This window comes from Parasteatoda tepidariorum, chromosome 6 (genome assembly GCF_043381705.1).
Source record: "Parasteatoda tepidariorum isolate YZ-2023 chromosome 6, CAS_Ptep_4.0, whole genome shotgun sequence".
Classification (NCBI taxonomy): Eukaryota; Metazoa; Arthropoda; class Arachnida; order Araneae; family Theridiidae; genus Parasteatoda; species Parasteatoda tepidariorum.
Genome location: NC_092209.1, coordinates 41,577,827 through 41,605,053, shown reverse-complemented (window position 1 = coordinate 41,605,053; position 27,227 = coordinate 41,577,827). Strand labels below are relative to the sequence as shown.

General features: G+C 28.8%; 1 protein-coding gene across 2 annotated transcripts; it reads left to right on the top strand.

The window, feature by feature from the left end:
- Positions 1–674: 674 nt before the first annotated feature.
- Positions 675–25,472, top strand: LOC107438963 (chitinase-3-like protein 1). 2 transcript variants are annotated; one of them, XM_016051392.3, is made up of 9 exons: positions 675–898; positions 6,177–6,306; positions 10,766–10,963; positions 13,073–13,329; positions 14,013–14,116; positions 16,689–16,812; positions 20,387–20,572; positions 23,040–23,162; positions 24,068–25,472. In XM_016051392.3, exons 2-9 carry the CDS (start codon positions 6,198–6,200, stop codon positions 24,635–24,637), a joined length of 1,671 nt encoding a protein of 556 aa, XP_015906878.1. In that variant the 5' UTR covers positions 675–898; positions 6,177–6,197; the 3' UTR covers positions 24,638–25,472. The 2 variants fall into 2 exon arrangements, with proteins under 2 accessions (XP_015906878.1, XP_015906877.1); XM_016051391.3 differs by lacking the exon at positions 675–898 and adding an exon at positions 3,494–3,734.
- Positions 25,473–27,227: the final 1,755 nt, after the last annotated feature.

The following is a 27,227-nucleotide window of genomic DNA, read 5'->3' as shown; positions in this document are numbered from 1 at the left end:
TTCAAACCTGTTTCACCAGAGCAAATAAAAATTTTTACCTTGCTCTTCATCATAAATGTGCCTTTGTTTGAAAACTGAATATTTTATTGAATATTTATGTAAGTTTTTAGTATAGTGTGATTAAATTATCTAGAAATAATGAATAACTGGTTAATTAAACCGAATATTGACTCTTTTTATTTTAGTTTTTTTTTTATAAAAATTTCGTTTAATTTCCAATTAGTAAATAAATGAATACGAAAATTCAATGCTTATAAATAAAATAAAATAACCTGATTTTACTTTTCAAATATGGTGAATTTTGTTTTAGCTTATCAAATACTTTGAAACAGTTACGTAAAAAAGTATCAGCTATTCATAAAAAAAATTGGAAAAACTACAATTTATGGATGAAAAGTATTTTTTTTTTTTTTAAAAAATCTTAAGAAAAGGGAACTAAAATAAAATCAACAGGTATCACGGTATTTATGTCGATTTAAAGAAAGAAAGCCATCGTTCGATTAAAATAATAGATTTTAGTAATTATTGCCCCCTCTTATGTTCCACCCACAGTGCTTCCCTTTAAGTTTCAACTTTTGACCTTGGCCTTAGAGGCCCCTGTTCCTACTGTGAAAAAAATCCCTTGCACTCCCCCTTTTAGTGTGCACCTTTTTTTGGAGCAGGCCCCTGAAAACTTTTCAGTAAGTGCCCTCAAAAAAAAGGAGATTTCAACTCCTGCGGTCAAAATGTATCCAGCTCCTTATGAACAAACGACAGCACCATTTTCTCAGTTAGGAAATGCTTCTTTATCTAAATAAAAATGTAAAAAGGAATAAATTTAAATTTGATTTTTCAGGTAAATATTGAATCAGCATACTATCATTGAAGATGTTCTATCTAAACCACGGTATTCGGAAAGGTATTTATTATGCTTAATTTGGAGCTTTTATTGATACTTTTGTCTTGTCAAATTGAGAAATAAATGTAAAATTTTTTGAGACCAATCATACCCATAAGTTTGAAAATGAATTATGTATAAGAAATTTATTATCTAATCAGGGTTGGCTAGTTTAAACCACGTTTTAAAAACCAATTTTTTTTTTTTTTTTTTAAGAAATTTTTTTTTAAATAACTTAAAATTTTAGTATTTATATAAATATTCTTAATTTAAATAGGCCCGAATTAAAAATAGCAAATTTTCCCATGATTTTTTTTTTTTTTTTTTTTAATCTTGAGTTTAATTTCTAATGTGAGTCTGCTATTTTAAATAAATACAAGTATATATGATATGTAATTTCTATTCTGTGTTATTGCTCTTCTACTAAAATAAAATTAAAAAATGTGAATAAATTTAAAATCATTTCATGGTGTCTCTAAAAAATTTTTAATACAAACCATCATCATTTGCGTGTTCGGATAGTTTTTAAAATTATTTTTAAAAAATGCCATAATAAAACAAGTTAAGGTCAAGAGTTTTTATTTTATAATCTTTTTATTATGTTTTTAATTGTAGAAAACATAAATACATTATGCTTGCTGTAATCAAAAGCATATCTGGCAATGAGGTGTTTTTCTGAATTTTATTTTTATTTCATTTTTAGAATTTTTTGTGCTATCAACGGAAGCAAATTATTATTGTTGAGCGCTTGCCTCCAATTGAGTTAAACCGGGCTTGAATCCAGCGATGGCTGGTCGATACGAATTCCGCACCCGGCTCGCACTGACCACAGTGCAGACGTAAAATATCCTCAGTGGTAGACGGGTGATGAGTAACAGTCCCCTTGCCGTCAGACTAACCGCCGAAGGTTTTCGTGGCTTTTCTCCCCATGTAACGCAAATGCGGGTTAGTTCTATCAAAAAATCCTCCACGAAGGCAAAATTTTTCCCAATTCTTGATCCAGGAATTTCCTTATTTTCTGGATTAGGCTCAAAATTACAAGGCTACGGAGTTGAACATTGGTAGCCGTAAACTGAAATTTCGATCGGCTGTTCACCATAGGTTATAAAATAAAATAAAATTCAAAAATATTGAAAGATATTCAAAATTCATTTTAAATTTAATCATTGCATATAAATTCATTTTAAATTTAATCATTGATATGCTTGAAGTTTCATTGTGTCAAAAAATATCAACAGAAAAAATTACATATCTTATTCATCATTAGTCATAAAACTAATAAAATCATTAGTAATATAAAGCAGAGATGCTAAAAATTATCGTAGCTTAATAGTAGCTTAGAAACAGTTTTTTTTTTTTTTTTTGAGGGGGGGGGTTAAAATCTCCCCAATATTATTGTACTTTTTTTTAGTTACTATGATTTTTTAGAAATTAAAGTTTGTATATTGTAATATTTTTTCTGCTAATTGTTTCCTTAACAAAGAAATTTTTTATTTTTTTTATTTTCTCAAATCTTGGAAATTTAAATAAATTAATGATGTTGAAAATAATATAAATCAACATATATTGCATTAGTAATAATTTACTGCCAATTAAGCTACACTCCTATGCAAGCAAAAGCAGAAACATAAAATTATAAATAAAAATGAAGAAAAATATACTCAATTACTTCCATCAATAAAGATACCACTAAAACACGTTTCAGCAATTTTTTTTTTATTTCAAACAATAACCCATATAAATCCAATTTTCCACTGGAAAAATTAACGAAAAAGTTAACAATCAAAAAATGTCTACTAATAAAAACGACTTTTTCATTGCAATGATTTTTAACTGTTTACTCTTAGAATGAAATAACTGTCATTTTGTCAATGAAAACTCGTTTTAACAATTTTTTTTCTTCCAAATAATAACCCAAAGGAATTCAATTCGCTCCTATACATGCAAAAGCAGAAACATATAATTATAAATAAAAATGAAGAAAAATATACTCAATTACTTCCATCAATAAAAATACCACTAAAACACGTTTCAACAATTTTTTTTTATTTCAAACAATAACTCTTGTAAATCCAATTTTCCACTGGAAAAATTAACGAAAAAGTTAACAACTAAAAAAGGCCTGCTAATTAGAAACAACTTTTTCGTTGCAATGATTTTTTGCAGTTCACTCTTAGAATGAAATAACTGCCATTTTGGCAAAGAAAACTCGCTTCAGCATTTTTTTTAAACAATAACCTAAAGGAATTCAATTTTCCACTCGCGAAATGAACGAGAAAGTTAACAATCAAAAAACGCCTACTAATTAAGCAACTTCTCTCACAGTAATTTTTTGCAATTAACTCTTTGACGGAACAAGTCGCTACTCCTGACATACTGCCACTTCAACTTCAACACAAAATAAATACATAATATAAAAAGAAGAAAAAACAAACAATAACCTATCAAGATTATTTCCGTATGATGACCCGTTAGTTGCCCCCTAGGCCACCCGATAAAGAACATACAACCGTTCTTGTCTTCCGGGTTAACCGCTATTTTTCGCGGTCATGGTCAAGTGAGGTGCCAGAAAGGATAATTTCTGTAGAATAAAAAAAAGAAGCAGAGGCAAATTAAGGGAGTTCAAAAAGTGGTCTGATTGGTAGGACAGAAACGAGAGAGGTGGGGATCGGGAACTATCTATAAAACCCTGAGAAAAGGGGGGCCCTAAATAAAGGGACCCAAAGTGTCAAGGACCTGAGAGGTCCTACAGAATTTTTATATATTTGGAAAAAAAATTCGAAACCCCAAAGCTTCTTCTGAGAAGCGCTAACTCTTTCGATTCACTCTGGATTTGGATTATTTAAAGGTTTTCAAGGTAAGTACTATTATTATAATTTATTTTACAGAAATACATTCGATGATATTTAAATGTTAATTAATGTTCCAATTAAATATTTTATGCTGATTTTAGTGATTATATATCTTCTAAAGTTGGCTGAATTATGATTTTTTTTTATAAAAATTTGTTATTTGAAATTTATTAGCTTTCTTATTCTGAGTAACTTTTTTTTAATGAAAATAATGTATTAAAATAAATTATTAAATCTTTTAAATGTACACATACTTAGATTAGAAATTTCTTTCCTGTGAGGCTGATGGTATTATAAAATTTATTTATAAATCTTTATTTAAAATTTATTTTCAAAAAGAATTTAATTTTTTTAAATTTATTTTTAGCAGTTTTTTTATGAAAATAATGTAATTATGAAATAAATTACTTTATTTTTCATATGTAAGAGTCAACAGTACACAAACTTAGAGATTTTTTTAACTTGTAAGATTGGCGTTATTATGAAATTTATATCTAAGTCTTTATTTTAAATTTATTAGCTTCAAAAATGTAATTTTCTAACTTAATTTGAGCAGCTTTTTTATGAAAATAATTTAACAATAAAATAAATCATTATATTTCTTAAATGTATCAGTCAATAAATATATACATACTTAGATTAGAATTTTCTATTTTGTGAGGATGACAGTATTATAAAATTTATATATAAATCTTTATTTGAAATTCTTTATCTGTATCTTTCTATAAAATTTATTACTTTCAAAATTTTTATTTTAAGAAATTTTTTTTTAATAAAAATAATGCAATTTAAAATATTTAAAATAAATCAACGTATTTTTAAATGTATCAGTTCCTAAATGTACACATACTTCACAGCTTATTGACTAGCTATACAAAAAAACACATTGAAAAATTTTACTTAAAAATAAATTTTTAATATATTTATAATTAAATAGATTGTATGATAAATAAATTTGTTTGTTTGTTTGAATCACACCTCGTTTAAAGATCATAAATAAATGGATACATACGAAATTTTATGTAAATTAATGCTTTTTTTCTTCTTAAATTTCCTAAGTTTCAAATGACAAATGTAATATTGCTTAAACATTTTATAAAGGGATACAGCAATTTTGTCCTGTTTGCACCTTATTTCCCTTATAGAAATTTGAAAAATATTTAGATATTAGTTGATTGAGCAATATAAGATACCAGTTGATTTAGCAGTATATAACTAACTTTAAGAGTTGTAAATACATTTTACTTTAAAATGATACACACAAAACTGAGCCGACAAGCTTGTTTCATAAAAAACTGTGATATTAATTATTGCAAGTTTAAATGGCTTTATTCTAGGTATTGTAGATGAAACTTAAAAACGATATGTTCTAAATCTTTTAACTTTGAATAAAATCTTCCAAAACTGAACATAAAGTATTCAATTAACTCAGCCCTTTATAGCTGAAAATTTTCAACGATACTTAGTACATTGATATTAATCAGGTATCACCAGGAAAATCAATAAAAAAAATCTGATATTAAAGCTTTTTGTTTTATAGCAAAACGTCGAAAAATCCTCAAAGCTTAGAGACACAATTTTAAAAAAAAATGTTTCTGAACTTGATATATATGTGTATATTTCAGAACTTCATATATATTTAATATTTATTTTTAAAATCTATATAAATACAAAAAAAAGATAATAGGGAAATTGTATAAAAAATCTGTATTAATATATATATGGGATTTCACTTTAATAATTATAACATTAGTTTATAAATAAAATTATTTTTCGAAACAAAATCGGAATCGAAATAAATTGAATTACAATAGCATTGTTACTGGTATAATAAACATCGAAACCAATTTGCTAAATAATACTAATAATCACCTTTACATTTTTCAATTTCCTCCGGCAATCAAACAGGTTCAACTTTCATTACCACCTTCCCCATTAGTGATTCCTCAGACTTTGATAGCGTTCTTGTTTTTCCTCAGCTTAAATATTAATTTGCGTAAACTAATACATGAACTTATTAGATTTAATTTTTCCAAGAAATTTAAAATTAAGTGTTAAGGTTGGTCATAATGGTAAGGAACACTACGCATACGCATTTATTAACTTATTTTGAGGAGCATTAAACTTATATAACTTATCTCTTTATCGTACACAACATGCATTGAAGTAGTCCGTTTTAAAGACTAAGAAGCTTAAGAAAGTTAAGAAATAAGTAAATAAATAAATAAGTAAATAAATAATTAAAAAATAATAAATTGACCATCAAAATTAGAGTGGAATTTTTAGAGTCAAAATTTTAGGTCTCAAAAGCTTTATAAAAATGTAACCTCTGTTAATGTAAGCCTTCTTCAAATACAATGGTTTGGTATTCAGAGATGAATGATTTAATGTGAGATACAAAAATTAATAAAAAGGTATGACAATAATGTTTTTTTTTTTCCCCTTAGGAAAATAAAAGAAATTCTATTATGAAAAGATCTGTAATTTTCTCACTGTCAATAGTTGCTGCTGTCACCGCTCTTAGTGTTTCAACACCTTTTAATCACAAAGCAGTAAATTTTTATGAAGCTGGAAAAAGTAAGTAATCTATTAAATGTTACGTCTAAAAATTAATAACAATAACCCAAACATTAAATAAAACAAACAAAAAGAAGAAGAAGAATCCTAAAAAAACGCAAAATTAATGTTACTAATCCCTTAGCGGATTTTAACCGGCGTTGAGCAGTTGATGTAATTCTGAGTTTATGACTATCAATGTACAACTCCATAGCCTAGTAATTTTGAACGCAACCCAGAAGACAAGAGAGCTCCTGGACCAAGCATTGTGATAAACCAGCCTTCGTGGAAGACGTTTTGATGGAACTAGCCATCATTTGCGTTAAATGAAGAGGAAAATCACGTAAAACTCCCACGATTAGTCGACGACGAGAGGACTTTAATCCATGATCCGTCTACCACTGAGGATGTTTTTACGTGAGCACTATGGTCTGAGCGAGCCGGAAGAAGAATTCGTATCAACCAGACACCACTGGCACTCAAACCTGGGTCACCTCATTAAAAAGCAAACGGTCAATCCCCTAAGCCACCGCGACTCCATGCTAAGTAATAGATATTTCCCTGATTAAAATTATTCTGAAAAAGAATGAAAAAAGTTAAGAAAACATGGGGGGTTTTTTCTGGACATTTTAGAAATATAGTCAAAAATAAAATAGTCTTCCATAGATAGAACTATTTATTACGAACATTTTCACCACATTTATTATAAATAAAGCATTATAAATGGCATTAATGATGGTAAAGAGGGCGATTTTAACACAAGTCTTTAAAGATGAGTAACATAAACATAAGATAAAAATTATTCAATAAGATAATGATAATTCCTAGATGATTCTAATCGAAGTTTACGCAAAGATCTTTTTGATAAGTTTTATTTTTATAATATACCAACGAAAGGAAGGACAAATATTGTGCACCCTAAATATTATTGGAATGAATATGTTTGGAGAATTTTTGAAACCCCATTTTGCATTTAAACGTTAAAGCTAGTTTAAATGTATACTTAGTGTGAATGCAACTGAGTTCCAATTTCTAGTGTAATATTTAAAACTGGTTGGTTTCTATTGGATTCTCATGTTAGTTATTTAGCATTTACAAGTACAGTATTTTATGTTTATAAAGTGTCTTTAGCAACCTTTATAGAAGTCATTACATTACAATAATAAATGCATATTGCTAAAATTGATCTCCATGATTATAAACTATCTAATAATACAGATGAATTAATAAAATTCTTTCTGAATAGGAATGAACGAAACATCGCTAATCTCTTCCAGTTACTCAATATTTTTGCAACCCGAAAATTACCTTTTTAGAAACTATGCCTACATTTCTATAAAACGCTGAACGTTCGTATCAAAAAAGGTACAACATATTTTAGAAGACTAAGATTGATACTTTAGATTTTTTCCATAGGCTAATATGAACATTTTTCAAAAATACTTTTTCATCAGCTAATGCTTTAAAATACTTGTATGTATTGCCTCCTTGAAATTCAAAACACATAAAGCCAAAATATAAAGATTTTCAAAAAACTTTAAAATGTTCCTGTAAAAGGACTACTTTTTTTCCCCACAGAAAACGAAGAAATGTGTCTTCTTTACATGAACACTATAAATGTGGAGAAAACACTTTTACAGTGAACTAGGATATACTCTTATGCAAGATCTTATGTAAAATAACGGCATCAAAAAAGAAAGATAAAAAATTTTAATAATCTTACAGCAATATTGTAAATTTTAATCCCCTTTTGAAAGCAAAATGAGAAGTTTGCAATGGAATAACACTAAAATACGTCCCAATATATCTGTTACTGCTTTGCTTGCGTGGAAGCATATGCCTTCGTTATGAGATCACTATAAGATTGCAGAAAAAAAAAAAAACACTTTTACAGTAAACTAATATTTAAATTTAAATTCTTCTCTTGAAATTCTTCTTTATTATTCTTGTAAAAGGCAATACTCTTACAGCAATATTATAAATTGTATTATTTTTTTTTCAAAAGATGTACGCGTTTAAAATGGAATATCACTATAATGCATACGCGTAAATGCAAGAGTTTCGCTTGCGTGGAAGACGATGATATATGTCTTTCTTACACAAACATTTAGAAAACGGAGGGAAAAAAAAACACTTTTACAGTAAACTAGACATTTTTATTCAAGCTCTTCTAATGAAAAATAATGGCATTAAAGCAAAGAGAAAGAAATTAGGTTATTACTCTTCCTTACATAACATAACAGCCTTACATAACAGCAACCTTTTAAAGTGTATTCCATTTTTGAAAGCAAGAAGAGAAGTTTAAAATGGAACATCACTAAATGCATACTCTTAATGCTACTGTTTTGAGTGCGTAGAAAAAGATGAAACAAATCTTTCTTACATAAATACTAAGAAAGTAAAAAAACTACTTTAACAGTAAACTAGATACTTTGTTCAAGTTCTAGTGTGAAATAAAGACCTTAAAAATGAGGGAGGGATTCCACTTAAAAATCAAGAAGAGAAGTTTGAAATGGAATAGCACTAAAATACGTTCCTGTATTTGTTACTGTTTTCTTTAAGAGGAGGAAGTTGAAATATGGCTTCCTTACATGGCCACTGTTAGAATGAAAAAAAAAACACTTTTACGGTAAAACTAAATGCATTAATTTAAATTCTTTTTATGAAATTTTTCCTCATTCTGATATGATTGTGGTAATATTGTAAATTGTATTTTACAATCTAAAGATGTAAGTTTAAAATGGAATATCACTAAAGTGGATACACGCATTTCACTTGCGCTGAAGACTATGAAATTTGTCTTCCTTCCATGAACACTATAAAAGCGGGAAAAAACACACGTTTACAGTTCAAGTTCAGGTTCAAGAAATTATTCAAGTTCAGGTGTGAAATAACAGCCTTAAAAATAAGGAAGAAATAATGTTAACACTTTTACAGCAACATTGTAGATTGTATTCCGCTTTAAAAATCAAGAATAGAAGTTTGAAATGGAATAGTACTAAAATACATCCCAGCATATGTGCTACTGTTTTCGCCTTCTTTATATGACTATTGTATGAATGAAAAATGACACTTTTATTGTAATCCAAATACTTCAATTCTTCATACGAAATTCTTTATTATTTTTATAATGGTAATACGCTAACAGCCACATTGCAAATTGTATTTTATTTTGGAATGGTGTAAGTCTAAAACGGAATAGCATTAAAATGCGTCCCCGTAAAAGCTACTGTTTTGCTTCATTGAGAAAAGAGGAAGCATGTCTTCCGTACGTGAATACTACAAGAGCGGAAAAAACACTTTTATAGTAAACAAGATACTCTCATTCAAGCTCTTAAACAAAATAATGGCATTAAAAAAAGAAAGAGAAATAATGTTAATGCTCCTACATCAATTTTGTAAATGGCTTTCCACTTTTAAAGTAAAATTAGATGTTTGTAGCGGAAAAGCAGTAAAATAAATTCTAGAATATAATACTACTTTGCTTGCGTGAAAGAAGATGAAATATGCCTTCTTTACATGATTACTGTGAGAGGGAAGAAACACATTTACTGTAAACTAAATATTTTAGTTTAAATTCTTTCTTATTCTTATAATGGTAATATTCTTTAAGCAATATTGTAAATCGTATTTTATTTTCGAAAGAGGTAAGTTTAAAATGGAATAACTCTGAAATGCATCCCAGTAAATGTTGCTGTTTTGCTTGAGTAGTAGAAAATGAAATACGTCTTCCTTTTATGAACACTGTAAGAGCAGGAAAAAACTCTTTTACAGTAAACTAGAAACGCTCTTATTCAAGCTCTTCTTCTGTAAAATAATGGCATTAAAAATGTGAGAAATAATGTTAATTTTTCTAACATCAATATTGCTAATTGCATGCTTTTTTGAAAGCAAAATGAAAAGTTTTAAAGTGTAATAGCACTAAAATTTGTCCCAATAAATGTTACTGCTTTACTTGCGTAGAAGAAGATGAAATATGCCTTCCTTACATGATCACTGTAAGATTAAAAATACATTTCTACAGTAAATTAAATAATTTAAATTGTTCTTATGGAATGCTTCTTTATTATTCTTATAATGGTATTACTCTTGCAGCAATATTGTAAATTGCATTTTAATTTCGAAAGATGCAAGTTTAAAATTAATTGGCACTGAAATGCATCCCAATTTAATATAGCTGTTTCGCTTGCGAGGATGATTAAATGTATTTTTCTGCCATGAACACTATAATAGCGGAAAATTCACTTTTGCATGTAAACTTAATACTACATGAAAAAAAAACTTTATTTCCTCTGAAAATAATGGTTTTAAAAAAGTCAGAGAGTAATATCATAAATTGTATTTCATGTTTGAAAGTAAGATGTAAGCTAGTATAACTTAACCTTGAATTATCGATATACTAACCAACTGATTTATAATTTTTACCACCATAGAACGCAAAGTAGTATTGCTAATGATTTATTACAAAACATTTTTTCAGCTTCATCTCACAAGTACAAAGTAGTGTGTTACTATGGAAGTTGGGCAGTCTACAGACCAGATGAAGGGAAATTTCCTGTCGAAAATATAGATCCTTTTATTTGTACGCATCTTGTTTATGGATTCGTGGGTCTTGGATTTGACAACAAAATCCGTTGCCTTGACCCATATTATGATTTAGAAGAGAACTATGGAAAAGGTAAATTAATTTTTTTGTTATAACCATTGTACTTTTAATTTTATATCCAAATTAATTTTTTTCAATACCATATAATATTTGACTTCATATATTTTATAATGTAAGTCATTGCTCTCCCGTAAAGGTATCCAAGATATGTAATATATAATAATAAACGACGAAACACCAAGATTCAAATGTATTATACGTTGTTGTTAATTTACGTCGCACTAGAGCTGCACAATGGGCTATTGGCGACGGTCTGGGAAACATCCCGGAGGATGATCCGAAGACATGCCTTCACAATTTTGATCCTCTGCGGAGGGGATGGCACCCCCGCTTCGGTAGCCCAACGACCTGCGCGCGAAGTCGAGCACTTTACGGTAGCACAGTTTAACGAGGACCAATACCGCACACCCTCGGTCCCTACGCAGACTGATCCAAGTGGTCACCCACCCGCACACTGACCGCGGCCAGTGATGCTTGACTTCGGTGATCTGCTGGGAACCGTGTCTTAACGATCAGTTCACTGCGGGACTTCATTGATGGGACAGCAAATGTCCGCCGTAAGCCCAATAATCCCGGGACAGGGTACTCCCGTAAATCCCGGGACAGGGTATGTCCCGGCCGGAATTCTAGAGTCAATAACTCATTTTTATTGACATTTTACTTAACATTTTGATGATTATTTTAAGTAACGTTTTTTTTTTTATTAACATTTTCATGTACATTTGTGTTAACATTTTTACTAACATATTTATTTATAATTATATAAAATGTATTATACATAAAAAATAAAATAATGAAGTAAAGTTAATTTCATTGAATTTTTTTGTACACATATTTAAGTTTTTTGTTACATTTTCGTTTAAGAAATTAATTCGGATTCGGACATACATACAAAAAGATCGGGTGTATGCAATGAAATATTTCATTTCAAGTTTAAGAAATCTTTTTTTTTTCTTTTAATATATTCAAGAAAATTATTGTTGAGTTAAAAACTATTTATGATAGTGCGCTATCAACATTAATGCTTACCACACCGATTAAATAAGTGTTTTTAATTAGCTTTTTTTAAACAGAAATTATAAATGAATATAGAATGAATGGTAAATTGAATCTTTTAATAATACAGCATTCTTATTTTATATGGAAATTCAAGTCTTAACATCATTTTTGCTCAAGAAGAAAAAGTTTTCTTTTCTTTAAAAAATGTATATTTTTATCATTATGTTAACAGAATATCAAAAAACTTAACGCAAAATAGCAGTACCATACATAACGTAAATTCCTTATGGGATTTATAAAGTGTGAAAATATTCAAAGTTAAAAAACTACGCAATAACTCTTTGCAACTATTCACACAAATTAATATATGTAATTTATGCACTGGCTTTGTTTCATAGTCGTCGTCCTATTTGAGGATGAATTCTTTGCAATAAACCATAAATTAGGTTTAAATTCTAAACTCAAACGAAACTGAACTTCTAAAATTCTAAACTTCAGAAAACAAAAATTTATTTAGTCATGTGTTGAACAAACATACCATCATTAAGGATTTTTTTTTTAATTTCGTTTTATAATCGGTGTTGAAGAGTCGAGCCAATTCTGAGAAAACGACTATCAATATTCAACTTCGTAGCCCTATAATTTTGAACCCAACCCAGAAGACAAGGGAACTCTTGGATCAAACACTAAAACAAATTAACCATGGAAACCTTCCACTGTTAGCCCGATGGTAAGAGGATTCAAATCCATGATCCGTCTACCACTTATATTTTACTTTGGTGATCGGTGCGATCTGGGAGCAGGATTCGTATCAACCAGCAATCGCTGGGATTCGATCTTAGGTTGCCTCATTGCCTCAACGCTATACCATCTGAGCCACCGCGACTCATGGAGAATTTGTTGAACAAAACTGACGCTTATTTATGCTATACATTGAAAAAAAACTTAACATTTGTTCGAATTAGTCTAAAAGCAATGGGATTTTGACCCATCAAAATGTGTTTATCACTTGAAGATTTATAAATGTCAGCAATGATATGTAAGCATATAATATGCAAACTCTATTACTTAAATACGTCAGTATAAAATTTAATAATTGAAATTTGTCTGTTATATAATTAGGTGCATTTAAGAGATTTACTGGACTCAAGCAAATTAATCCCGAGTTAAAGACTATAATTGCCATCGGAGGATGGAACGAAGGTTCTACTCGCTATTCCAACATGGCAGCATCGGCTTCGACGAGAAAAATATTCGTTGACAGCGTTGTCGAGTTTGTGAGGAAGCATAACTTTGACGGATTGGATATGGATTGGGAGTATCCAGCTACCAGAGGTGGAAAACCTGAAGACAAACAAAACTTTGTTGCTTTACTGAGAGTAAGTTAATCATAATATCCATAGTTCTTTTTTCTTTTAAAAATGCAATGATAACATTTGGACACACACGGTAAATCGTTGACGAATTTCGTATAGTGAGCAAAAAAATAAACGAACCACCTTGAATAACTTTTGATCAACTGATCGGATTTTCAATGTTCCAGGACTCAATCTTAATGGTTCGAAGGGGTGACATCAAACATGCTAATTAATAAAAGTAGACAATACTTTAAATTACGAAATCAGACATAAAAACGCACTTTCCTCGAATAAACATACCTTTTCTAGACTGATTCGGATTTCTGATTAATAAAATATAAGGAGTAAGCGCAATCTGGAAATATGTTCCATCTTGTTTGTTCAGGAGAACGGTCCAATGTTTGGACCCATTGATGTTAATTTTGCGTATTTCGCTATATTTCAATGAAAAAAGTAGTGAAAAGAATATATTCTCGTTGCTATATTAATTAAAAAGTTCCTCTCGAACTAAAATGAGAACTTTGAAGTATAAAACTAAGTTAAATAAAAGATATATCAAGCTTCTTATTCTGAAAAAAAAATTTTTTATATAGATTAAAAAAATGTCAATTTCTTTTTAAATGATATCATAATACATACCGCATTTACTCTATGATTTACACGCACAAAGTTCCAATTTTTCATTTTGTTTCTTTTTCTTTTAGGAACTGAAAGCCGAATTTCAAAAATACAATCTATTACTAACAGCAGCTGTGTCAGCTGGAAAACATACTATGGACGATGCTTATGATATACCACAAGTATCTCAGTAAGTATATTTCTGTCCACGAAGTTGTTATTTTATCCATTTTGTTCACCCAGTGCATATTTTCTAATTATATTATGTAAATGGTATCAAGCTTGCTTGTAAGGTTTATTTTTTATTCAAAAAAGATCCATGCACTTTCAATAAACCAAAATTAATTCACATTCGCAGGATTGCAGGTATGAAATGAAGCTAAATAAATAATCCCTAAAAACTGAAGCGGTAAGATATTAATTGATTAAAAACTTCATTCTCCTCAAAAATATACAAATTGGAAACAACAGTCAACATGTTTCAAGCGCTTCAAACACAGACGCCTATTTTCAAGACTTGCCAGACAGATGTAAAAGATAAAAAAAACAGGTCGCCTGTTATTTCCAGTTTGTACTTTTAAAGCAAATGTTGTTTTAAATCAAGTAAAATCATATGATTTGTTTCAAAAACATAGTAGATAAAGGAAAGGCTGGCACACATTTCGTTTGTCAAAAGTAGCATAACATTGCAGTGGGGGAAAAACAGAGTTTTGAAATTGGCACTGTTTTCGGGAGGAAAACAATGTTTTCGATTTATGCGCGTTATCTTTCGGCATATGATGAATGGTGATAATTTTGATTGAGTTTCTTAAACGATATAATTTTTGAATAATCAAGCTTGAACAGTCTATAGATTAGGATCGATTAAGTCAGCGATCATAAAAATCAAATTGTCGTCCAAAACTTTGAGCTAATCATTTTTTTTTTTTTTAAAAAAACTTCTGTCAAATCGAGAACATAATTTAATCACTTGGACTTGAAGTAATGAATTACCAGCAAATTAATTTAAAAGACATCGATTTTTGATGTTTGAGCATGAATCATATTTACTGCAACAAGACTTATGATGATTGGATACCTGCAACTTGATGCTTGATATGGGTTGTATCTCGGTGTTTGGCGCGAAGCGCCACTTACCGATTCGTCTACACTAGTTTGCATTATGCTCTCAGGTCATAGGATATAAGTCTTATGCTAAGCAATATAGGGGGAATTCCCCCATCGTTAAAAACAATAATAAGAAATACAAAAAAAAGATAAGAACTAACAAATGGATATGATAACATAAATTGATAAAACATAATTAACATTAAGATTAAAAATACAGTATATATACAAGATATTTACATAGCTATTTACATGTTTATGTTATTCAACAAATGTCTAAAATAAAAATATGGCTCTGCTAAAACAGTGACCCGGTCGTCCTGGTAGATCACCACTCGTTCCGGGTTGCTCACTGTACTATACTTAATGGAGCTATGGCTTGCCCGGATCGGACCCTTTTTCAGAGTTACTCCTTCACTGGGTTTGCCATAGTCCAGTGGATATGCTGTGTGTGTTTGTGCCCTATGTTTTTTATAGTTTTGAAATTATGCAGTCTGATAATAAGAATGCCGTTAGTCGGCTATGATTGCTGTTTTCCCTAATGAGTTCTAAATTAAAGATTTGTTTGAAGTTGGAGGTATTGCACTCTTTAGCATCGCTGAAGAATTTTGTGCTAAGTTTAGCCATATAACAGTTAATATCCTCTATTTTGAGATCTTTTCTTAAAAGTCTGTTGCTAATTGCCTTTGGAGCTCCTGTCATATATCTGAGTATTTTGCCCTCTGTTTTTGATAGTTTATTCTTTAAGTTGTTACTAATTGTGGTTAGGGCTGGGCAAGCATAAGTTAGTATAGGTCTGATAGCCTGTAAGTATATGGTCCTTTTATTGGCAAGGTTGAGTTTTGAGTCTTTATTGAGGATAGCTTTTAGGGCGAAATACGCACCTTTAGCTTTTCTAATAGTTTCGCAAATGAGGTCATCGTGCAATGATCTGCAAATGAAGTCATCGTAGTTAAATCACGATCTTTATGGATTGAGAAGCCAATCAGGTTGAACACATACACGTGATGTCGCTTTCGAGTATCCAATCAAATCTGATTCAAATCACATAGTTAGGCATAATCATTTCACTTTTTCTTGAGTTGCAAGTACCCAATTAATGTTCTATGGGTCCGAATATATGGAATGTTATATGGGTCCGAAGTAAACAACTCCCTCTACTTAAATTGCTGTTTTCTTTAATGATGTTTTGCTTTGAAAAATAAATTTGAGCACGAAGGAAACCTTAATCGATCAAATATCAAATTATGCATACAGTGCTAAATAATGAAATAAAAGCTTTTAACATTATATAAATAGTTTTTTGCAACTTGGATATAAATTGTTTTTCAATGTAGTTGTCATAAATATTTCTGGTTCAAAAATAAATTGTTTGGCAGGGACTGTGATTGCTCGGTGACGTTCGTCACTGTATTGAGCACTTCTGCTTTAAAGTGCTTACAAATTCAACAAAAACCCATTGATAATATGAATACACTTGTTAAGATGTAAAATTTAACAACATAAGTATTTATTTTTAGTGATATCCATTATTTTTAAATTTTTCAAATGTATTCCTACTTGTTTACAGTAATCATTAAACAATATAATTTTCACTGAAGCAAATAATTAGTTTTTTTTCTTTATATAAACCTTTCAATTCTTTGTTCTCACAGGTATTTAGATTTCATTAACGTGATGTGTTATGATTATCATGGGGGCTGGGAAAGCTTTACAGGACACAATGCTCCTTTGTACGCAAGACCAGACGAGAGCAAAGAAAATCAAATGCTTAATTTGGTAAATATATTGTAATTGTCTAGTGAGTTTGCATTAATAATTGTTAGCAATTATCTTTCAGTATTTTTTAACAAAGACTTTCCTCAATTTAAAGTATATGGTTTTTAAGCATCTCAGTATGTTAAAACATAATAATATTTTTAAAACAAAAATAAATACAATTTTTTAAGCAAATAATTCAACAATCGCGCATTTAAAAAAAAAAAAAACTGTTTTTTTTTTGGTTTTTTTTGGCATAGTTTAATGAAAGTTTCTGAAATTTAAAGAAAAATAATTTTTTTATTTCAAAGTATTTCTAAGAACAGTTGCAAAATACAACTAATTCATTGCAATTACATAAATGTGGTTAAGACAAATCAATAATCAATATAATTGTCATAGCATTTAAACAACTATCAAAGTACGTAACTAGGGCTGATTCAGAACAATAAAAAACTGTTATTTTTAAAATACAAAATAAAACTTAATTTTAGCTAAAGTTAGTTAATAATATTTTTTAACACATTTTCAAGTTGAACCTTTAATGCTTGCATAATTTTTGAGAAAACGGTCATAAAAGAAATTATTTTTTTATTGACGAAAGCTATATAAAACTAAGGATAGATAAAATATATATATTCAATTTTAATTTTTGGTTTAATTTTGAACTTGAAATTATGATGAGTGTTCTAGTTCACCTAGTTTAAAATAAACCATCTCTAAGCAAACTGAAAATAGTTTGGTACTGCCACCCGGTGGTAGATTGAGAAATAGGGTGTTTCAAACTTTTATGGTGTAATATTTTTGAACACTCCATCCTGGAAACATCACAAGCACGGGAAATAAAGAGGGAAATTGTATAGGGTAAACTAACCAGTGAAGGAACACTTAAGCTTCGCTTGCCTTTTAAAAAATCATATTAATTTCAAAATTCGTAATTTCAGTTAAATGACAGTGTCAACATATTTGTTACTAATTGCAAACTATGCAAAAAAATTGTAGAGAACTTACATAATATTGTTTTAAAGTTTTGGAGGTTCAAATAACAAGTAGTAAGAAGACCCAGTGAAGGAACAGCTCTACCCAGTGAAGGAACACAAAATTGCCCAGTAAAGGAACACTTAATTTTGGTTATTTTTTAATGCTCTTTATGAATTTTTTAGGCATACAAATATATAAAAACAAGACTATTTGTGAAATTATAACATACAAGTACTTGTAAAATGCTAACTTTTTTCTGTAATCATGAACTAGAAATTAAAGTGATGTTAAATACAAAATAAATAAAAAAAAACATTCTTTCTTATAATTTGACAGTCAAATCTAAATCATTATGTCATCCGATGCTGTTTATTATCATTATTATTTTATCACCTTTTTGTTTACTCTTTTTCCTCTTATTTCTTGAAGCTTTTTTTCTTTTTTAAGTATTTTTTCTTTCTTTTTCTTTTCCATGTTCTCTTGTTTTAACTTTTTTTAGATCTTTCAGCCTCTTGAAATTTTTGCCATTTCTCTGAAGTTAGTGCAAAAGGTAATTTATTCGTTTTTCTTCTTATTTGACCTTTCTTTTTATCATCAATATTTGGCCAATGTAAATGGTTCTTCCAAACTTCTTCTGATTTTTCAGCAACATTTCTAGAATGCCTTTCTCGAAAATAGACGGGGGAAAGGTGTCTTGAAGTTTGAGGCAAATCCATCTCTTGTTGACTTATATCTAGAGGATCTTTAGAAGTACTGATTTTACTTACAGAATCATTTCTTTTTTCAACTAAGAGAATCAGCATGAGGACTCATTTCAAATTCGATATCTAATATGCATTCATTATCAATACTAGCTTCAGTTCCTAAGTTTGACTTAACCAAGTGGTCTTCTTTTAATACGTGCTTCTTCCATATTGAAAAAAGTACAGGCTCTTGGACATTTTCGATATTAGACTCTTCCGTCAATGCTGTGTTAAAAATTTACAACATATCTTGAGGGATTTCCCTCTCAAGCTTCTGAAGAAATTGAGTATCGTTTCTGTTTAACTTTGTTTTTTGTTGAGGAACTTACTTCTAAATTCTAACATTGTAAAGTAGTTTCTATAAATTATATAATCACGTTGCTATCCTATAATGATAGCTTATTAGGAGTTCTTGGTGCAAAAGCCAGCGAAAAAATGTTCTATTTTTATGATTATATTTAATTAGTTTTCGATTTGTAAACATAGTTTATTAAGTTGCCTAACATTTGATGTAACTACACACCCCGTTAATAAATATAAATTATAATTTTTTCATAAATTAAGCTATTAAATTAACATTTTGAACTGAAATTATTTCAGGAATTATTCATACAATTTTTAACAAAATTTCGGTTGTCCTCTATATAGCAGAATTACTTATCCTAGAGTCATGTAAAATCATATATCACACATTACTGTTCATTCACTGGAAGTATTCCCAGTGTAGGAATATGCCTGTTTCTTCACTGGTTAGAAGCTGGTTTTTGTCTTTTAAACAGAATTTTGATGTATAATATGACTAAAAGTACAAGAAAATTACGAAATTTCTTTTATTTTCATTAACTGAGAAATGAACCCAGTAAAGAAACATTTGTTCCTTCACTGGTTTTTCATCGTTTGGTGATCCAGTGAAGGAACATGCCTGTTCCTTCACTGGTTGGAAGTTGTTTTTTGTCTTTTAAACAGAATTTTGATGTATAATATGACTAAAAGTACAAGAAAATTAAAAAATTTCTTTTATTTTCATTAACTGGGAGAAAAACCCAGTAAAGGAACACTTGTTCCTTCACTGGTTTTTCATCGTTTGGTGATCCAGTGAATAAACACCCCCTTATCTCAGTACTTGATTATGCTATGGTGCTTTAAAAAAAATAAAACGTAACTTCAATAACTATATTTTGAATTCTCTTTTTCACAATGAGATAAATAAAACTATTACATGCAATTAATTCCACCTCAAACATATAAATACAAACACTAATAACAAATACTAATAGCAGAGATAATAACAAATTCAAAAATTTTTCCAGAGAAGTCTATTTGACCAGGTAATTCAAAATATTGCTAGATGATTTCCTATTGTTTAGCAGTAAGCTATTGTTACCAATCAATCTAAAAAAATACTTTCAAATTCTTATTTTTAATCAATATATATGAAATGTTCCTTCACTGGGTAGTGTTCCTTCACTGGTTGGTTTACCCTACCGTTTTTTTTTTTTTTTTTTTTTTTTTTTTTTTTTTTTTACGGGAATGAGAAAGAGTTAAAAAAATAAGATCATTGGACACAGACGTTCATTTTATTTTATAATTCCTTAATTTTAAACATTAGTATTAGTGCACTTGCTAATAATATTTAAAAACAAATTTCAAGCTGCAAATTTGAGAAAAACCAAATTGGAATTTTTCTATGGTTTTTGAGGTTGCATAAAAAACATATTAGTTGGTAATAAAACTAATATAATATACTTGGTAAAGCACGTTTATTGAAATTTAAACAAAAAGATGGAAGGATACAAATTTTAAAATACCCTGTAGAATCATCGTAACTGAAAAGAATTATTAAATATTTATTCTCGATTTTCTCTTTTCAGAACTTTTCAATTAACGAATGGATATCAAAGGGAGCTCCAAGAGAAAAACTTGTTTTGGGAATGGGGCTCTATGGACGATCATTTACACTTCAAAAATCCGAAAACCATGGGTTAAATGCTTCAGCTCCGCAAAAAGGAAGAGCTGGGCCTTATACTAGAGAACCTGGTTCCTTAGGATACAATGAAGTAAGTTAAAACCATATTCATCATCATCAATGGCTCGACAGCCCATGGTGGCCTTTGCCTTCTCAAGAAGTTTTTTTTGCTAGTGTTTTCCAATTTTTAGTCTTTAAGACCAAAAGGTCTTTTTCTAGGCCATTTATCCATCTCAAATTTCGACTCGCCTCTTTTTTGGGTGCCAACTGGTCTGTCATTGAAAACTCTTTTTCTGGTATGGTCTTCGTCCATTCTGATAACGTGGCCTGCCCATTTTATTCTTTGTCGTTCAATAAAGTTAATAATGTCAGGTTCATTATATGAGTGATAAAGCTCAAGATTTGATCTGACAACCATATTATAAACAACTATATGTATCAAATACCGCAGTACATACTGGTGTGTATGTCAACTTTTCAAACTCCCAAAATTTTACAAAAAACAGGGGATTGACTTTACACCAGTAATAAAATCGAACATGTATTGATCATGAAATATCGATACATCATAAACAAGGAGATAGATATGAATAACTCTCTATCAATTAACCCTTATAAATTACCCCTTGCAAAAACTATTTTTAATACGCAATTAATTTTGCATCTTCTCTCATCATATTTTCTTTACATGTAAAGATTTTTATAGAAACAAAGTTTTAAATTACGTTTTGAAAAAAAAAGTAAAGTCAAGACAATTTATTCAAGATTATTTTAAAAAAGGAACATAATGAAAACTCTTAAAACATACCAGGCTACAAATTCAAAAATTCTAGAACATTTGTGTCAGATTCATTTACGTTAGTATTTTTGTCATATCTTACTTTCCAATGAATTCTACTTCATTTTCATTTTTTAAGTCCTACAAAAAAAAAGACATCTACACCATAAAAAAACTCGAAATTCCGTTTTTCATAAAATATTTTATAAGATTTGAATCCGCATTTTGCCACATAACGTCTATAGAAATAATTAACAACTTACAGACAGCAATTGACTTATACACCTGAGACATCAGAATTTTAGATACCAATTCTATATGATATAGGAATTTTAATATCACGATTTATCGTAAGGAAATATTTATATTTCTAAATATATCACGATATTTTCGAATTTAAATAATTTACTTTATTTTTACATAGGTAAACATTTTTGTAGTACACTCTATATGCATAGTCTATAATTTTAGTATATTCGAAATTTTGCATAATATTTAATGTTTCACAATATCATAATATCATTCAGCTGTATTATATTCAAATATACACAAAATAGATAGAATCAGAAATCATTGATGGTCGCAATATTATTTGCTGTTCAAAATTATGATATATTCGACATTTTTTATTTGACATGGTATTCAAGTTTTATTGTAAAAATGATTATTAAAATACTGTTATTGCGATGTTTAAAAATATTGATGTTTTACGATATATTATCGTGTGTACACAAATGCATACACAACTGAAAAAATTTTGAATTATCGACGATATCGATCTTTATTGTCCACAATTATAAAATATTCAATATTTATCGTGAAACAAGGTATTCAAGTTACACGGTGAGGATACTTTTACCATTATCGCGATGCATGGAAATACCGATGTTTTGCGATATATCGATTTGCACTAATGTATACAAATACACACACAATTGTGAACTCATGCTATCTCATAATCAAGAATACGGAGTCCACTTATATACCAAGACATACGATTTCAAATTAGATAAAAACTAAACAATTGAAATTAATTTTTCATTACTGTACAAACACAACTAATAGGATAGTACAAGCATGTACTCTCTGACATTTTATTTCAACTTCAGCTATTGCAGAATAATACTGTCATACGATCCACACAAAAATTAGATATAAAAATATTTACCATAAAAATCGTTAGAAAGCCATTAACCAACTCATTAATAATACCTGTTTTAATGGCATTATTTTTTTTTCAATTAAAAAACAAATAATTATGATCTTATTTTTTATTTATTATTATTATTTTTGCAAGGTGCAGATGAATTCCTAGAATGCTTAATGCTTTTTACTTTAAATTTAATTTGGATATTTTTAAAAAAAATTAAAAAATTATTTGATTAAAAAAGTTGAAAATGAACAATGAGCCTTGCAGAACTGTTTTTCCTAAAATAATAATAAATATGATACATGTTATTCGGAAAAAAATATTAAGAAAAAAATCCCAATGGCGCAATTAAAAAGTACTGAATTATATTAAGAATCAAAATAATTTCCTTACTTAGAATAAACTTAAAAGTGGCTTTCACGCTTTTCATTTAATAAAATACATATTTTACTGTATAATAATAATTTTTATAGCTGCATTTATTAACAACATGCGGTTGAATTTACATATAAAATAATCATATGAACCCAAAAATAAGAATTAGTTGAAAATAAAAAGTTGAAAATAAAAATTAATTCTTTTACAGATTTCTTTCAATACACTACTGATTTTTTTTTCTCTTTTCAATAGATCTGTGACATGCAAAAGAAAGAAAAATGGAATATAGTATGGGATGATTTTTACATGGCTCCTTATGCTTATCAAGACAGGCAATGGGTAGGATATGATAATGAAGCTAGTATCAGACTTAAGGTGAGTAGTACAAAGCGACATGCATATTTAAACTTATATTAAAAGAAGTCACAGTTTTTTCTAAGGTGACATTTTAAATCCTAACTGCTCCTTAATATTGTTCTCATAAATTTCCTATTTTTAACAACATTATACACAGAGATATATCTAGTTGAGTATTGTGTTTTTTTTTTATACCAAACTCTCTGATCTGAATAATTTGAAAACATGCTTATCATTATTTTACCTCAAGCCCTACAATTTTTCCTTTTCATGGAAATAATGAGTTAAATTCATCCTAATGAACATTACTTTTCAAAATTCATGAAACTTAAGGCAGTAGCCAAAACAATATGTTAGAATAAGCATTTTGTATTTTAAAAAAGCCCTTAGAATAAAATAACTATACAACTAATATTTTTAGTTATTATAACTAAGTCACCCCAAGTCTCCATTTTTTTTTTTTTTTTTTTTTTTTNTTTTTTTTTTTTTTTTTTTTTTTTTTTTTTTTTTTGCAACTTAAAAATATTTTTGCTACCACTTTAGGAGCGTTTTGAATATTATGTAAGCAACTAAGGAAATGAACAATACAATATATTACGAAAGAAACACAAGTGATAAAACTCTCTTGTAAATTAGGAAAGAAAAAATACTGTAAAAACTTTTCAAAACTTATAAAAAGCAAAAATACAGTAACCTAAATAATATGGCAGAACTAGCATATAGTATTTTAAAATCCTAAATGTTAAAAAAAAGAAAAGAAAAAATAAACTTAAGCAAACAATAAATTACATAAAAAAATAAGTAATAACAAGAAATATATTTACTTATAAGCATGAAATTGTTTGCTTTATTTTTCTCTCTTTGGTACATTTGTGCACCTCATTTAGAGAAATATGTACTCATAAAATATCTTTATTATCCAGGTCAATTATGCCAAATATTACAAACTGGGAGGAGGTATGGTGTGGTCCATAGAAACAGATGATTTCCATGGAAAATGCCATGGCAAAAAGTATCCCTTATTAACTGCAATCAATGAAGAGTTTGCCAACCCATCAGTGGCTCTTCCTTTACCTCCTGAACCACCAGCAACAGTACCTTCAGCTTCAACTGCAACTAGCCAAGAAACAAAACCACCTTCAACAACTTCTACAACCACCACTACTACAACAACAACCACTACAACTCCCCGACCATCAACAAGTTGGACACCACCTTCCACGTCTCAAGATCCAAATCATGATCCAGTCGACACACCAAGTTTTGAATGTCGCCAATCTGGCCTTCAAAGAGATCCAGCAGACTGCCAAAAATTTCATTCTTGCGTACAAGTTCACGGTCCAAATGGCAGTTCATTCTTGCCATATGAATTCTCTTGCCCACCAGGTACGGTCTTTGACAAAAAGATACAAGGATGCAACTCTCCAACTTTAGTAGAAGGTTGTGAAAATGCAACTACTCAAGTATTTAGTTTCTTCAGACCTCATTTTTGAAGGAAACAGGATTCTCAATTTAGGACCCTCTATTTATTTATTTTCCTTTATAAGTAAAAAAAAAGAAAAAATTATAAAATATAATATTTTGTGAAAATTTAGTAATTTTAAAACTACAAAATGACATCTATAGATGACAAATGCGAAAAATACATTCCATTTTATTTATATTAAACATTGTATTTCATTATATGTAAATAGTATTTTGTTTTGTGGCTGTATTAATTGACTTTTGTTGAAATAGTCCATTTCCGCTTATATAAACTATTGCTCTTATTATTGTTCTTTAGACTGTATAAGTATTATTGTTGATTACATTCCATAACTAAACTATTTTCATTGCAAAAATTATCATAGCTTATATCACCTGTTTCTAATTATCAAATTGAAACAAATTACACTATTCCTCCATTACTTTTGATTATCACATATAAATCATCATAATATTTGTTTTTGTAAAAATGCTAAAGGCTTTTAATTTAAAACAGTTATTAAGCTTAACTAACAAAAATGATTCTAGCTAAGTGTTTTGCAAATGTGATGCATAATTAGCATAGAAAAATACCGAGAGAACAAATTCATGCAGTTACTCAAAAAACTTTGTATTATTATTGTTTATTTATTTATTAAATGTTGCTTTATGCTTTAGGGTGAATATCCCCCGGTGAAAAGGTGTACATATGACTTTTGTAAAAAATAAAAAGGTTCATTAATATTATTCAATATCAAATCAAAATTTGTACAAATATATGTTAATTTGTGTACTTTGTTATGAAATGTCTAAAAATGTTACATGTTTTTTAAAAAAAAATAAAAAATAATGATTTAATAGTCACTTGGTGTATTTTAACAGGAAACTCATTTCAGAATGTCTCAATGCAATTACAGTAATAATAAACCTGACATTTCAAGTTTTCAGTTAGTAACTACTGGCCGGTAGATTCTAATAACTTAGTAGCCGCTTTTTCGACAAACTTAATAAAACAGTGGCCGATATTGATAGGTCCTTTTAATTTAATAGCCACTTTTTCTACAAACTTAATAAAACAGTGGCCGATATTGATAGGTCCTTTTAATTTAATAGCCACTTTTTCTGCAAACTTAATGAAACAGTGGCTGATATCGATAAGTCCTTTTAATTTAATAGCCACTTTTTCCACAAACCTATTAAAACAGTGGTCAATATCTATAGGTGCTTTTAATTTAATAGCCACTTTTTGCAAACTTCGATAAAATTATACTTTTTGAAAAAAAAAATCATATTAGAAATAATCTCCGGCCATAAAAAGTTAATTTGACAACATAAATATGGGACGAAATATGTTTAACATACTGACTTAAAAACTTTATTTAAAAATATTTGAAGAAGTGAAATACATTTAATGTAAGCATTAAAACTTTGAAATATGTGAATTTTTAAAGAACTGTTCTTTCATATGAATCTTTTTGTTAAAAATTGATGGATTAAAAAAAAATCAAATATTTTAAAGAAGACATTGGACGCTTTAATGAAAATTCTGTTAGATGTACTTTCATCATTAAACGGTTAAAGAAAATAAATTAAAAAAATTATAAAAAAGAGTGAGCAGCTGTTTGCTCAGTTTAAGTCACCATTTTTTTTATTTTTATGAATTGCACCCTGGTGAGTAGTTATTTGCAGGTCTGAGTATGATATCTTTAAATAAAGATAAGTAAGCACTAAAACTTTTAAGGGTATGCATACCATAATTCTTATCATACCAAAATTACCATGCTGTATTTCCTACAGCTTTATAATCCATATTATATAAAACATACATATGTAATTTGTTAAATAACTGATGAAGTTTCCTTTTTGTTATGGGAGATAAGAACACTTAACTAAAATATCATATGTGTGAGCAGTCACAAGTATGAACGCCTTAACCTACATGTTTACTTATTTCTGATTGAAAATTCTTCTCTCATGTGTCCACACGAGATGGACACGAAAAGCTGAAATAAACTGAGCTATGAATTGGGAATGTATGACAGATTAAATTTGAACAATTCATATAAAAAAGTCAGTTTTCGTTTTAATTATGCTTATTGATTTGCATAAGTCCAAAAATAATTTAGATCTATATTTAAGTTATAAAGATAACATATTATAAAGATATTCATAATTAACGCAGGATAGAGATGTCAGAAATGGATGTCAAAAATCATGCATTATGATTTTGTTTTTCATTTTCTTCTCTTTGGTGTTTATACATGAAATTCTGTGAATTAATCATTTTAACTAATTAGGTAACTTTCAAGTTACACCGAAATGCATATGAATCAAATTGTCATGTATATAAATTGAATAAATTGTGCCAATCGAAGGTTTCATAGCAAGTACATGTTGCATATTTTTATAACTTCATTTTAAAAAAGAGTACCACCATAAAGCAAAAAAGAATGCAAATAATCATAAAGCAAATTGAGCTTGAATTATGAAACAATCTAAATTGAATTGCAAGAACAGTTTCAGGGGTTGGTGAGTGCACCGAGCAAGGATGATGCAAACTAGGCAAATTTTGCGCTTCTCAGAAAATTTATCAAAATGAAGTCATCTTATTTTAACTGA